We start from the raw sequence: 14,461 nt of genomic DNA on the forward strand, positions 1-14,461 counted from the left end.
TACTCCACTCATTAAGCAGCCCTTCCCCTCCCGGACTACGCCTCCTTCATTTTTTCAAGTTTTTTTTTCCCTAATGTTATGTTAGTTTAATTGAAGTTTTAATATTTTTAAATCAATTCAACTTTTTTTAATTTAAAAAAGCTTTATACGTTTTCAAAAAAAAAAAAACCAATCATGTTCATATTTAACGACTATTTTAACTGGATGGACTAAATTGGCTAATGATCATAAACACAAGGATCGAATTGGCCAAATTAAAAACACAGGGATTAAATTGGCCATTGTGCTAAAACACAGGGACCATTTTGACACTTAAGCCTAGAATAAAATGCGTCAATCTACTCTGTTCAATGATGGGGTGAATTGAAAACCAAATTTCCCCTAGCCCTCTTGTCCCAATTTCCCCTTTTCTGAAATTGAATAACCCATACTCTCCATTGTTAAGCGATTTAAAAGAAGTGGGGCTCACACCACAGAACGGAAAGTCTCTTAATACTGACGGAACAAGTAACGTGAGATAATTTTTAAAAGTGTAGGGGGTATTTTGAGACGTTTCAAAGCATATGTGGTAATCTGAGACAACTTTGAAAGCACATGGGGCATGTACATAAATAAGCCTATTTTATATGCGCGTTCAGTATTGAAAAAAAATGAAAAAACATATATAATTTTGATTTTGTTATAAAAATTAAAGAGATTGTGGAGAGAATTTAGAGACAGATAAAATATAGGATCAATTCTTATAACTCAAATCTTATTCAATCTTATATTACAAAAGGGATTGTGAACCCATTTAGGGCATGTTTGGTAGGCCTCACTATGCCTCACTGGACTGGATTGTGTTAAATAACACTTAAAACCCATGTTTGGTAAGAAAGGGGATTAACTTAAATGAGACTGCATAGTCCAACAGTGAAAAAATAACCGGACTCGCATGTCTAATTCAGTGAGCCCCAAATGCAGTTCGCAAAATAGCACCATCGCTATTTTGAACACACGAGTCCGGCTGGATTTCCTTACGTCTTGAATCAAAACACCACCACCACAGACCCAATCGACAGACTCTGGCAATGCCCAGCTCTCCCTCTTCTCCCCCGAATTTGTTCTCCCTCATGACCACCACTCGCAAGCCACACACAGACCCATCTCTCTTCGCCACCACAGCCACCCGCAAAACCCAGAACTATCTCTCTTGGCCATCTCTGTCAGACCACCACCATCAAACCCATAGCCAGTCGCCAGAGACCCAATCGAACCATCATCACCACCCAATCAGTCAAACAAAGCATCATCACCACCCATAAACAGCCACCACATACTCAGTTCAACAACCATCATCACCTAATTAAACCACCACAACCATTAATTAGTGGAACCAGAAAGAGAGAGGGGTGAGTGTTTGCAGCCACCACATATCCAGAAGTGGATATGACTCTCTTAAAAGTTGGGGTGCAGCATGAAGAGAGAGTGAAAAGGAATGAAGGAAGAAGAAAAGAGAGGAAAGAATAGAAAGAAAAAAAGAAATAGAAGGAACGGCTTGGAAAGGAAGAAAGAAAAAAAAAAAAAAAGAGGCTTTGGAAGGAATAAGAAAGGAGGAAGAAAGAAACGGGCCAGAGATAAGGAAGAAGAAGAAAAGTCAATGGGGAGAAGAGGAAGAAAGAAAAGAAGAAGAAAAAAAGAAAAAGATAATATAGTTTGAAGTGCGTGGTTTAATTGTTTGTTTGACCAGAGATAAGATAATAAACCACCACATACTTACTTATTTGTTTTCTTTTTATTTATTTTTAGGTAAAAAAAGCCTTAATTAAAATTAAATATTAGAATTTTATTAATTAAAATTAAATATTAAAATAATTATTTTTAGTCCGACACAACTCCAAACATAGGTCTTCACTATTTTTACAATCCAGCTTCTTAGTCCGACCCAACACCAAACGTAGGTCAGTACTTAATCCAGCTTAGGCCAACCCGAGCTAATCCGAGATAGTCTGAGGATTTAATCCAGTTCATAACAGTCCACCGTACCAAACGACCCCTTATAGGCAAAGCTTAGCCCAATAATCAGAGAAGTAAGGTGCAAGGGAATTTCCTTCCATTATGTGGTTCCACTCTCATCATTTTACAACAGATTTTCTTAAATGATTTCATATTCACAGAAAAAGGAGAAAAGAATTAAAGTAAGAAAACGACGGGTCCATATGGTAATTAACGACAGCCGTTTAATAGCTAGCGTGGGCAGCGCGCTTTCAAAGATAAATGCAAACAATACGACGTCGTGGGGTGCACGGTGCACCATCTCCGCTAAATCTTGAGAAACAGAGTAGCTAAGTAAGACTGGGACAAACCAGAGAAATAATCCAATCCGAAAGCAACGATCAAAAAACCGACTAACAATGGAAGATTTATGGAAGCGAGCGAAGAGTTTCGCTGAAGAAGCGGCCAAGAAATCTCAAACCCTAACCAACTCCGCCAAAATCACCGACCTAGTCTCCGAAACCGCCAAGCGATCCCGCGAGTTCGCGGCGGAGGCGTCGAAGAAAGCCGACGAGATCAAAACGGCGGCGCTTAAGCAAGCCGATCAGATCAAGTCCCTCTCCGTCTCGGAGATCATCCCCCCTCAGCTATCCTCGCTCTCGATCGTCAATTCCGCCTCTGCCTCTGCCGTTGAGCCGCCGTCCCCGTCTGAACTCAAGAAGTTCGGAATCACCGACGATCTCAGAGACTTCGTCAAGGGACTCACTTCCGATACCTTCAAGCATTTTCCGATCCAAGGTATTTGCTAATTTCAGCTCATTTGTTTTTTTTGATGTAGCTCAATTACTTGAAATGAGCAAATGTGCGTTGTTCGAGTTGTTTCAGATGCAGCGGAGGAAGTCTCCGAGGTGCCGACTACGGCCTCGAATGTGAGGAAAGATCTGACGGAGTGGCAAGAGAAGCATGCAACTTTCGTTCTCACTACTGTTAAGGTCAGTTCGTGTTTCTCTACCAGTTTCAATTTTGATTCAACGCAATACGGGCAGTGTTTAAGCTCAATGCAATACATGTGAGGTGTATTTCGAAATTTGATTTGCGGATATGTCGTACAAGATGTTGAAGAAACGTGTTGTAATATTGTATTGATATCTTTCTGTACTTGTTGATTTTTTTTAGTTTCTTTTGTGAATCAAGTAGTTGAAGTGTTTTACATCTCTGCATAAATGCTGATTGAGCATCGATGGTTATGTTATTTGGAATTGAGTATCTTAAAGTTTAGTGCCTGATTTTTGCTGGTGCAGAAATTCTTTCCTTTGTGCACCCAAATCAAAGCACGATGTACTAATGTGTTCTAGTTATTACTGATTACTTTCTTGCAGGAAATTTCGAGGTTGAGATATGAATTATGCCCACGTGTTATGAAAGAAAGAAGATTTTGGAAGATATATTTTACCCTTGTGAGCAGTCATGTAGCTCCGTAAGTAGCAATTCATTTCAGTTAACCATTGCTTAAATTGGCGGTTGAATCAAGCTTAAGTTAATGCCAATGTGCAATTATATTAATGAAAATCTTATGTGAATATATGTGTGTTTTGGCTGATATAAGTGATCAATACTACTAAACAAGAGTAGCAATCTTGTTTTAGTACAAGAGATACGCATGTCTTGTGACCGTATAGTTCATGAAAGATTTAAAGATGGTTATCAACACTTAGTGAAAAGAGGAAGCACAAAGAATAGATCTAGACACTCTTTAGTGGGTGTCTCAATTGTTAGCCTTTTGCTTATATGACTATGAACTTATGATCAGATATGAGAAGCAATACATGGAGGAGATGAAGGTCAAGGAAACAGAGCAATTAAAAGATGATACTGTGAAGCCAACACCTGTAGTTGGAGGGACTGACCAAGCAGAAGGATCAGAAAAGAAGAAGTTAGCTTCCAAGTCATCATCAGCTGAGCAGGACTTGGATAGTTTCCTCTTGGGTGATCTTGAAGATAGTGATGGGGGTCCAGGTTTAGTTCCTATACTCTTTCACTTCTGGCCAAGTTCAAATACCATTCAAGTTCTTTCATAGTGTAGCATGTGTATAAATTTGCACGACATGCTGTGTATAAATTCCCACCATATACCATTCAACTTATTCCACAAAATTCACAGTTCCATTGAATTTTCGTCTTCCATCCAATTAAGAAACTGAAATCCTTGAGCTGGTATTGAATGGCCAAAAGAAAGGTTGGATGAGGTTAGAGTCCCTTGTATCTTACATAAGCACATTTTGAAGGCACAAGCAGGTGGCATGGTAACTAGCAATTGTATAATCCAGTGTGTAATAGAAATATGTTAATTAATTGAGGACCTGACAGATTGAAATACTTAATGAAAAACTGATGGACATGTTTCAAATTTCATGTCAATACAGTAAACTGGTGTTATTCTCATGAGCAGGTTATTTATTGTTTGTTTTCTTTGATCAAAGGTCTATCCTTACCTAGTGAATCTGTGTATAAGCTGTGTTGTGGACAAATCCTTACTAGTCTTTAAGAGTCATACCTTTCCACATTTCCTTTCTAGTGTGAACTACTCTGCGACAATCTGCTCTTTCTCTAGGTTTTCCTTTTTGTGCGCTTTTCCTTTCCACATTTCCTTTCTAGTTTTCCTTGAACTACTCTGTGACAATCTGCTCTTTCTCTAGGTTTTCCTTTTTGTGCACTTTACCCTGGTTTGTTGACAATTTTGTACTTTCAGATGATGCTGATGGCGATGGTAGCTTTGATGATGATTTTGACAAGATTGAAAATTCGGTAAACTTCATTTAACCCATGACTCAACTATGCAACATTTTTTCTTTGTAAATTTCCAATTCTATGGCGTATCTTTCATGTATTTTTCTGTCAGCCTTTACATTAACCTTCCACCTCAGTTTTACCAACTTGTTTGAAACTGCTTGCCGGGAACATTTGTGCCGTAAATAAAGTACCGTGCGAATAACTTGTTCAATTTTAATGGAAACTTGCAGGATGTTGAAGATGAGAAGCATGCGAAGAAATGACAACTGCTACAGAAGAAAATATCGACCAGGCTTCTGGAAGACTGTAACAAATAGATGCCATATGAAGAAGGAAAGGATGTCGGGCAGTTTTCCGTTATCTCAAAATTTTAAATTTTTTTTAGTTGTAGAGTTGATTACTTTGCAAAACTCGAAGTGAGAGATGCCATTTAAAGTCCATTCGTTTGTTATATTTTCCCTAGACAGTGACGGATACTGATGCCTGTTTGTCTCCGAACGGGGTCTACCTTATTGCTTTTCCTGTACAGAACAGATGACCAGATTATGTTAAATATGCTTCTTTTTACATGGTCCATAAATTCGCTTCTATCTGAACATAGGACTTCAAGTGCAAGATGTTTTAAACCCCTTGACCTACAAGCTTCTTGCAATGATTTGTAGAAGTTTCAGTAAATGAATTGTGAAATATCTCCGGAAGTTATTATTTTTTGTCCAATCTCTAGAAGTTTTTAGAAATTTCGTGAGGGAAAAAACATGGAATTTAGAGATTGAGATCATAAATTTTAACTTTAAATTCTATTTAAAAATCGTCATTTCTAAAATTCCAAGAGAGACTGAGTTTTAAAAACAGAAAACTTTACAAATAAAGGTTAAATTTTGTGTTTTAAATTCATCACTCAAACAAGAAACTTTACAAATTATAGAACATTAATTTCCGTCATTTATGAAATTCTTTGTACTTTTAAATTTTTTCATCCAAACACACTGTAAATAATTTTATCTTTAAAAAAAATAAAAGGAAAAAGAAAAGTTGAGCTATGTTGGGTCATTTACATATAAAACTCCCTCCGGTTTCAGTCTCTTCGCTTGGACCTGGAGGTTTCATGGCTCTTCTCTCTGTCGTCCTTAAACCCAAATGCTCAATCAAAAGGTCCTCTTTGTCTCTATCTTTTTGCTTATTCCCCAACATATCTTCCTCCCTCTTCTCTACACACTGCAGAGGCCACCCCTTCTCACCACCACCCCCGCCAGCCTCTCCTCCGCCAGTCCCAAAGAAAGTCCCCTTCACAGTCTCAGTTCATGGGAGATCGTGGCAAGACCCCTACCACTGGATGTCCAACACCAACGACCCTGATCTCTCTGAGTATCTTAACAAAGAAAACGCATATTCTGAAGCTTTCATGGCTGACACTGGCAACCTGCAACGCACTCTTTTCTCTGAGATGACACGTCGGATGCCCACCAAGATTTCCACTCCTCCTGAGCGCTGGGGACCCTGGTTTGTTCTTTTCCCACCTACCTATTTCTTATTCTTGGAAAATTTGCCTGCCTTCTTACTCTATAGTATGTGAATTTTCCTTTTAAGAAAATAATTTTGAAAGTTGCATTGTGCTATAATAAGAAAAGGCTGCAACTTTATTAAAAAGAATACACATTAATACATTAGCAAAGGAAAATGTTGGGGGAGGAAGTGGAAGTGTATAACTAACAACTTTGCGAATGTGCCAATGAAAGTTTTTGGTTGTGCTTCTATTTTGTTGAATAATATATATTTAAAACATGAAAATAACTTGTCAATAATATCGTTTGTTAAACTCGAACAGGTTGTATTACCAATACATTCCAGAGGGGAAGGAATACCCAGTTCTTTATAGAAGACTAGAAGTTGAAAAACTTAATTGGGTTAAGACTTTTCTCCGTTATGCAAAAGGAGAATTTGGAATTGGAAGGGAGGAAATTTTGCTTGACTGGAATGAAATCGCAGAGCAATATGGAAAGCTTCTTTCTTACTTTCTTACCTTCGTTGTCAATATTTATTGAGTTATACGCTGTATTTGGTTTATATGCACATTTTCTTTTGTTTTTAACCTGGTATATTTTCATTACATCAGTGATTTACTGAATTTATATACCTTAATTGCAGGTTATGTGCATGTTGGTACGTGTCGAATTTCACCAGACCACCTTTATCTAGCTTACACACTAGATACTAAGGGTAATGAACGGTTCATGCTTCAAATTAAGGACCTAAGAAGTGGATGTATTATCCCCAATGTACGAGTTGATGGTGTTGTTAGCTTGGCATGGGCCCAAGATGGGAGAACTCTATTCTATACACTATCAGATGAGACTCAACGACCTTACAGGCATACTTCACCTCTGTTACGTATCCATTCTTTTCTTGAGATGATAGTATTATCTCACCTTTTTGTCTTTTTGGCAGAGTGTGCTGCTCAAAACTAGGATCTGATGATATTGAAAATATCAATATATTTACAGAAAGTAATCCCAGCTTCTGTGTGGATATAGCAAGCACAAAAGATGGCAAGTTTATTACTGTCAATTCAAACTCAAGGACTTCATCTGAGGAAGGAATTTTACTATTTAATTTTTTAAATTTATTTATGGAGTATTTACTTTGAAAACATTCTCCTTTAGCGAGGCTAATTTTGTGGCTTAACTCACACAGGTTTATTTGATAGATGCTGCCAACCCATTAGATGGTTTGCAGAAAGTTTGGAAGCGTGTTTCTGGTGTACAGTTTTTTCTGGAACATCACCACGAATTATTTTATGTTCTTACAAATGCTCCTTTGAGTGAAAGTAAAAAGTGGTCTGGTGAAGGTTATTACCTAGCTAGCTGCCGTCTTCAAGATCTATTATCATCTAATTGGCAGGTAAACTCTGTTCTTATTCATGAATCTTAAATATGGACGTATGGTGTTCTCTAGTTTGTGATGTTAACTATACTTTAAGTTCTTCACTATGGAATCTCTCTTGTATTTTCATGTCCCATTTCTCATAGTGACAACTTTTTTCGTTTTAGAATATCTTCCTTCCAAGTAAAGATTTTAGCATACAAGATATGGATATGTTTGATGGACATCTGGTCCTTTCTCTCAGTAAGAAGGGTTCTTCTATGTTTTGTTCCATTGATTTGCCTATCGATGTTGATTGTAAGGTATTGATCTCTCTCTCTGTGCTTCGTTACATTTTTGGTTATGGATAACATACAAAAAGTATAATGCACATAATGTTGCTGCTTTTATCTCTTCTACATACAAATACATTTCTCCTTAATTTGCTACGTTTATTGGCTTGATTGGCAGCACCTTTTGGAGCCTGAAGATCTTAATGCATGGTTTTTCCCTATGCCCCAAAATTCATGTACTGTTGTTTCAGGTTCGAACCATGATTTCCAGAAATCAGTATACCGTGCGGTGCTTTCGTCTCCTGTGGTACATAAGTTTGATTATGAGCGTTTTATTACTTTAAACCCTGCATTTGACTTTCCTGCCTGTATGATTCTTTGTCCATTCTTTGGAAATTTGCAGATGCCGGATGTAGTTGTTGACTACGACATGTCAAGCAGGAGATTCTCAATTGTGCAGCAAGAGGAAGTGATACATTTTTGTGATAGAACATGCCCACCAACTAATCAGCTAGATACGAATCAAACTTTTGACACACAATATGAGAAGGAAGAAGATGTGCAGATAAGTGAATGGCAGAGATGGAAGGACTATTCTGATACATATTGTTGTGAGAGGAGGGAAGTTATTTCCCATGATGGTGTTAGAGTTCCTTTGACCATTTTGTACTCTCATACAACCTGGCGTAAGGATCAGTCGCCTGGCCTTCTACAAGGCTATGGAGCATATGGGGAGGTTTTATATGAAAGCTGGTGTGCAGAGCACATGAGTTTACTTGATCGGGGATGGGTTGTGGCATTTGCTGATGTGAGGTTATTATTATTTTTTTTATCCCCTTTTAATGAAAGATCAATTGAAACAACAAAGCTAAATTGATGCATTGAATTAAACCATTAATGTGATGGTGTGTTTCAGCCTTCAAGTTGCTTTTGTTTTCTTTTGTCAGGGGAGGGGAAGTGGGGTGGAGCTAAAGTTGGATGTAACTTTTTCTTTTTAAAAAATGACTATCTCTGTTTTTTTTTTGGGCTCAATTTGAACCTGTGTATGTGCAACTTTCTCATCTTACATGATATCATGTAATTTTGATTTTAGTTATTTCAAAGTCTCTCCAATATCTTAGTTCATCTGCTTCAATACTTTAATATCAGTTGTGTTTTTAAAACTCAAGCATATCATTATGCTCTAGCCTAGAATAAGTTCAATCTGTGATGTATTCTAAAATTTGTATGCTCTAGCCTAAATCCCGTGTGATTGTACTTTCTTAGCTGAAAAAAAATGTGCTGTTGTTGCTTGTCATTTTTTCTTTTTGGGGGTTAAATAATTTGACGTCGTTGTATGGACAGGGGTGGTGGTGGAGATTCTTCATGGCATAAATCTGGCAGTGGGTCGTATAAATTGAATTCAGTCTATGATTTTGTATCATGTGCAAACTACCTGATTAAAGAGGGCTATGTACATAAAGATCGGCTTGGTGCTATTGGACATAGTGCTGGAGGTCTTCTTGTCGGGGCAACTATCAATATGTACCCAGACCTCTTTAGTGCTGCTATTTTGAAGGTTAGTGTTTTAAAGCAAAGCATTTACCGTCTTTATCATTAGTAGTACTCTGGGTCAATGAAGTTGGACTCCCCGCCATCAGCCCTTCAGCAATATTTATTTTCTTTTATGGTAGAGAAGAAATGCATTGTATCTGCCGTTGCTAATTTGAATCAATTTTTGTGTCAGATTGTTACATTGTTGGTACTGATGTTTTGGTGATATTTTTTTTCAGGTTCCATTTCTTGATATATGCAACACTTTAATGGATCCGAGTTTGCCTCTCACCATTCTGGATTATGAAGAATTTGGAAATCCTCAAATACGGTCCGCATTTGAGCATATCTTCAGTTATTCACCTTATGATAACATTTCTCAAGGCAGTTGTTACCCTTCAATGCTTGTTACAGCGTCTCTTCATGACTCAAGGTAAGTTCATCTTGTGCTTTCTGTATACTAGCTACTTGCATAAATAAATCCACACACACGCGCGCACACACACACACACACATTCCCATATACTTACGGTGGTTGCATTTTATAAATTAATATCCATTTCTCAGGGTTGGGTTTTGGGAAGCTGCCAAATGGGTGGCCAAAGTTCGAGATGGTACATGTCCTGGTTGTTCTAGTTCAGTCATTCTGAAGACAAATATGGCTGGAGGGCATTTTGGCGAAGGTGGACGGTATCGTCAGTGTGAGGTAGCTGCTTATGATTATGCGTTTCTAATCAAAGCTATGGGGATGCTGAAGACTGAAAAACAAGACATGCAATGCACTGTGGTCACAAAAGAAACTGAAGGCCCTGGTGAAGAGTGAAGTTTCCAGTATTTTGCTGAGGCTTTGAGTAAGTTCAAACAAACGAGAGCATCTTCCCTCTGTGTGCAATATGTATGAGTTTTTCCCTCATAGTTACAATGAAGTTGCTAGGAGATCCACTTCCTTCGTATCTGCAGTAAAGGACTGAAGCTAGATTGATAAGCTTTTCTGAGTTAAGGCATCCCCATTTTCTTCTTGACCAGTGCTGCAGGACCAAGGTGGCATCTGATTTGCACATCCAAGCAGAGCCATGAAATCATATTTTGGAAGTGTTGTTTGATTTAGTATTGGCTAAGGATCAGTGAACAATTTCTGTACTAACACAAGAATGCACTTTAAGTTTAGACTGCTTAAATATAGCCTATAGGTAGGTCTTCATGGATGATTTTACACCTGCTAATTTTATATTAATTGATAAATCGATTGATGATTTAGTTTTTTCTTGTTATAAATGAAATAAATAAATGCAAGAGGTATTCAAAGCAAAACGGATTTTTGGAATTATTATTTGATTGCAAATTGATTTATAGAATTATTATTATTATCTGATTGGTTCATGGACCACACATATATAAAGATGCATTTTTCTTCAGGTTGAAATTATTGTCAAAAGGGACCCATAACGATTGTGCTATGTCTCTCTCAAATGTTGAATCCCTAGAGAGTCTGATATTACACGTTTTGAATGTGTAAAGATGACCAAATTGCATGTAAAATACAATCTACTGGAAAGGAGGTGTTGGTCCAAATGTTCAAGATTGAAAAACTTTGATTGCACAAACGTAACAATGAAATTGACACCACCTTATTACCTGTGTTACTATTTGTTTTCAATCATAAATTTGGGCACATAACTATTGATGGTTGCAATTTCCCCTGTTTTTTGTTGAGCAATATTAATGGTTATATTGCAAGGTCCCTGTTTTTTCATTTATGCCTCAAGCAAAATAACAGGAAAATAGAAAGAATGAATGAATGAATGAAAATGTCAAATTAATTCCTCAATAAATCATAACCCTCTAATTTCCTTCTTTAAAAGTGTTACGTCTTACTCTTGCAGCTCACTCACTCCTAAACCTACATTGTCCTAAGTTGAACTTTGAGCCAAACCCAACATTGCATCTGTTCTTCTGATTTAAAGTACATTCAGAAACATATATATGTTCTTTTGTGACATATACAACAATACTATATCTATATCCTAAACTAATTATCATATACTTGTATATCCACTATATCAAAGTTTTCAGGAAATGGATAAAAAGGATGACCCGAAGGACCACGAATTCGGGGAGGTGAAGAAGGAGAAGCCGTTAAACAGTAAGATCAGGTACTTGAGGTACACCGGAGCCATCAAAGCTGAAATGTTGAAGGGTTTGATTGCTGGAGGGATCAAAGCTGAAAAGTTGAAGACTTTTATAAATTGGAGCATAAAAAACGAGAAGCTAAAGGGTTTGGTGATTTCTAGGACACAACTGGCACGGCTGAAATTGTGGGCGGCACGAGCCACAACCGTGCTGCTACTGTGGGCTATAGCAATGCAGCTCAAGGCATTGGGAGAGAACTTGCTGCCATGGATATCTAAAAGCTCTTTTCCACCACAAAGTATGGTAGCCTTCTCATGCATGGCATGCATATGCTCCACCATATTATTATTTTCTGTGAAAATGAAACCTTTTTGTTTGTGATTATTTTTTAGGGATTTATGAGAACAATGGATATTTGATGGTTTCATCCAATGGAGGACTAAATCAGATGCGATCTGGTGTAAGTAATTAATTTGGTCTTTATAAATTAAATTTGACCATGAATTAATTTAATCTTTGTTACCATTGCTACATATGCAGATATGTGACATGGTAGCTATTGCAAGATATATGAATGTCACGCTTATAGTTCCTGAATTGGATAATACCTCCTTCTGGAACGACCACAGGTGAGGCTATAGCTAAGCTATAGCTGCAGCTTCATCTTAATTATATATAATATATATACAATTAATTAATTTGATCTAACCAATTAATTAATTATATATGGCAGTCAATTTGAAGACATATTTGATGTGGATTATTTCATTGCATCATTGAGAGATGAGGTTCGGATATTGAAAGAATTGCCTCCTGAGCAGAAGAAAAAAGTGGAATTAGAATCCCTTTATTCCATGCCCCCCATTAGTTGGTCTAACATGACATACTACTATAACACGGTTGCTCTCTCTCTCTCTCTCTCTCTCTATCCCTCTCCTTCCCTCTCTCTGTTTAAATATTAATTGTGTTACATGCCTACTTAACTACACAGATCATTCCTCGCATGAAAAAATACGAAATTGTGCACTTCACTAAAACTGATGCTAGGCTTGCCAATAATGGGATTCCTGAAGAGGTTCAAAAGCTCCGGTGCCGAGCAAATTACCAAGCTCTGAGATTTGCTCCTCCAATTGAGGAGCTGGGCAAGAAAATTGTTCGGATTCTCAGGGAAAGAGGCCCTTTCTTGGTCCTTCATCTCAGATATGAAATGGACATGGTAGCATTCTCTGGATGCACTGAAGGTTGCAATGAAGAAGAGATTGAAGAGACCACCAAAATGAGGTAACTGATTAATATACATACTGTACATCATCTTAAAAATTCCTCTTGTCATGCAGTTTGGCATGTTACGTTGTTAGATTGTCAATATGAACCATCGATTAAGTAAATTCTTTTTATATATGGAAGATATGCATACCCCTGGTGGAAAGAGAAGGAAATAGATTCAGAGAAGAAAAGGAAAGCAGGATTGTGCCCTTTAACCCCTGAAGAAACTGCATTAGCGTTGAGGGCACTTGACATTGATCCTAATATCCAAGTCTATATTGCTGCTGGAGACATATACAGGGCTGAGAGGAGAATGGCACCTCTGAAAGAAGCTTTCCCAAACTTGGTAATTAAACTTCATTTTATTGCTAATTCATTTCAATTCATATGTAATTTTGGTAATGAAAACTTGGTTTCTAACTAAACAGGTGAAAAAGGAGACATTGGTGGAAGCATCAGATCTTGTGCCCTTCCAAAACCATTCAAACCAAATGGCAGCATTGGATTATTATGTGTCGATAGAAAGTGACATTTTTGTGCCAACATATGGAGGCAACATGGCAAAAGTAGTGGAAGGGCACAGAAGATACTTGGGGTACAAGAAAACCATTCTTCTAGACAGAAGGGTTCTGGTTGATCTGATAGACCAGTACAACAATGGAACTCTGAGCTGGAACCAATTCTCAGTTAGAGTGAAGGCTGCTCATGCCGACCGCATGGGAAACCCTACTACAAGATTGGAGGTTCCAGGAAAACCCAAAGAAGAAGATTACTTCCATTCAAACCCTCAGGAGTGTTTGCCACTTGTTAACGATGAAGATATGAAACAAGAAGACTAGTAATATTTCTCAATGTAATATTTTGTGTTGTGATAAAAAAAATTTCTTTACCTTTCAATTTCATTCAGACCCCAAAAAAAAAAACAAAAAAAAAAAAAAACTTTTAATTTCATGGGGGTAAGTTGGGATTAATTCAGGGGATACTTTGAGGGGCGGGGTATTCAAATGTACTTTTACAAGTACTATATTTTACTGCAAAATTCTGAATGCAGGGGAATCAAATTGTAAGAGATTCATGCAAAGCACAATTAAGTGAAGATTTGAGCAAAGTTTTCTTGGAAATTTATGAAGTTTTGCATTCTTCATTTTTAATTATGAGGAAATTAAGTTTTTGTTTTAAGGATGATGTGTCAACTTTAAATCCCTTGGATTAAATTTTATAGTAAATTGAGCTTAGACCCATAAAATTCATTTTAAATCACCTACAATCCTTCCCTTTATTTTTCTATTTAAAATACCCAAATTTTCAAATAATACCCGATGACTAGGATCCAACTAAGCAAGTTACCTAATATAATTTAAAGTATAATTTATTTATTTTTCAGATTATAAATTATACGACTAGTAATCTATTTTATTATAGTTTTATGAATAATAGTGTATATTCTAATTATGTTGAAAAATAATTTGATAATCTATTTATTGTTTGTTTTTTGAAAAACTTTTTTTAAAAATGAACCTATTTTTTCTCTAAATAATGTACCTATTTTTTTTCTCTAAATAATGTACCTTTTTTCTCTAAATAAAGCACCTGTGACTTGTTTTATGAGAAATAAT

The 14,461-nt window shown here is 36.9% G+C and overlaps 3 protein-coding genes across 3 annotated transcripts; all 3 read left to right on the forward strand.

The window, feature by feature from the left end:
• LOC18790883 lies at positions 2,274–5,344 on the forward strand. The gene is made up of 6 exons (XM_007224293.2): positions 2,274–2,772; positions 2,860–2,966; positions 3,354–3,451; positions 3,785–3,990; positions 4,724–4,779; positions 4,995–5,344. Exons 1-6 carry the CDS (start codon positions 2,394–2,396, stop codon positions 5,025–5,027), a joined length of 879 nt encoding a protein of 292 aa, XP_007224355.2. The 5' UTR covers positions 2,274–2,393; the 3' UTR covers positions 5,028–5,344.
• On the forward strand, positions 5,738–10,669 carry LOC18790764 (protease 2). The gene is made up of 11 exons (XM_020556019.1): positions 5,738–6,264; positions 6,590–6,759; positions 6,910–7,132; positions 7,210–7,354; positions 7,456–7,662; positions 7,812–7,946; positions 8,095–8,223; positions 8,320–8,729; positions 9,261–9,474; positions 9,689–9,882; positions 10,017–10,669. Exons 1-11 carry the CDS (start codon positions 5,804–5,806, stop codon positions 10,270–10,272), a joined length of 2,544 nt encoding a protein of 847 aa, XP_020411608.1. The 5' UTR covers positions 5,738–5,803; the 3' UTR covers positions 10,273–10,669.
• Positions 11,355–13,768, forward strand: LOC18792049 (uncharacterized protein At1g04910). The gene is made up of 7 exons (XM_007223963.2): positions 11,355–11,877; positions 11,972–12,039; positions 12,120–12,208; positions 12,313–12,478; positions 12,571–12,860; positions 12,987–13,191; positions 13,274–13,768. Exons 1-7 carry the CDS (start codon positions 11,526–11,528, stop codon positions 13,682–13,684), a joined length of 1,581 nt encoding a protein of 526 aa, XP_007224025.1. The 5' UTR covers positions 11,355–11,525; the 3' UTR covers positions 13,685–13,768.

This window comes from Prunus persica, chromosome G1 (genome assembly GCF_000346465.2).
Source record: "Prunus persica cultivar Lovell chromosome G1, Prunus_persica_NCBIv2, whole genome shotgun sequence".
Taxonomy (NCBI): Eukaryota; Viridiplantae; Streptophyta; class Magnoliopsida; order Rosales; family Rosaceae; genus Prunus; species Prunus persica.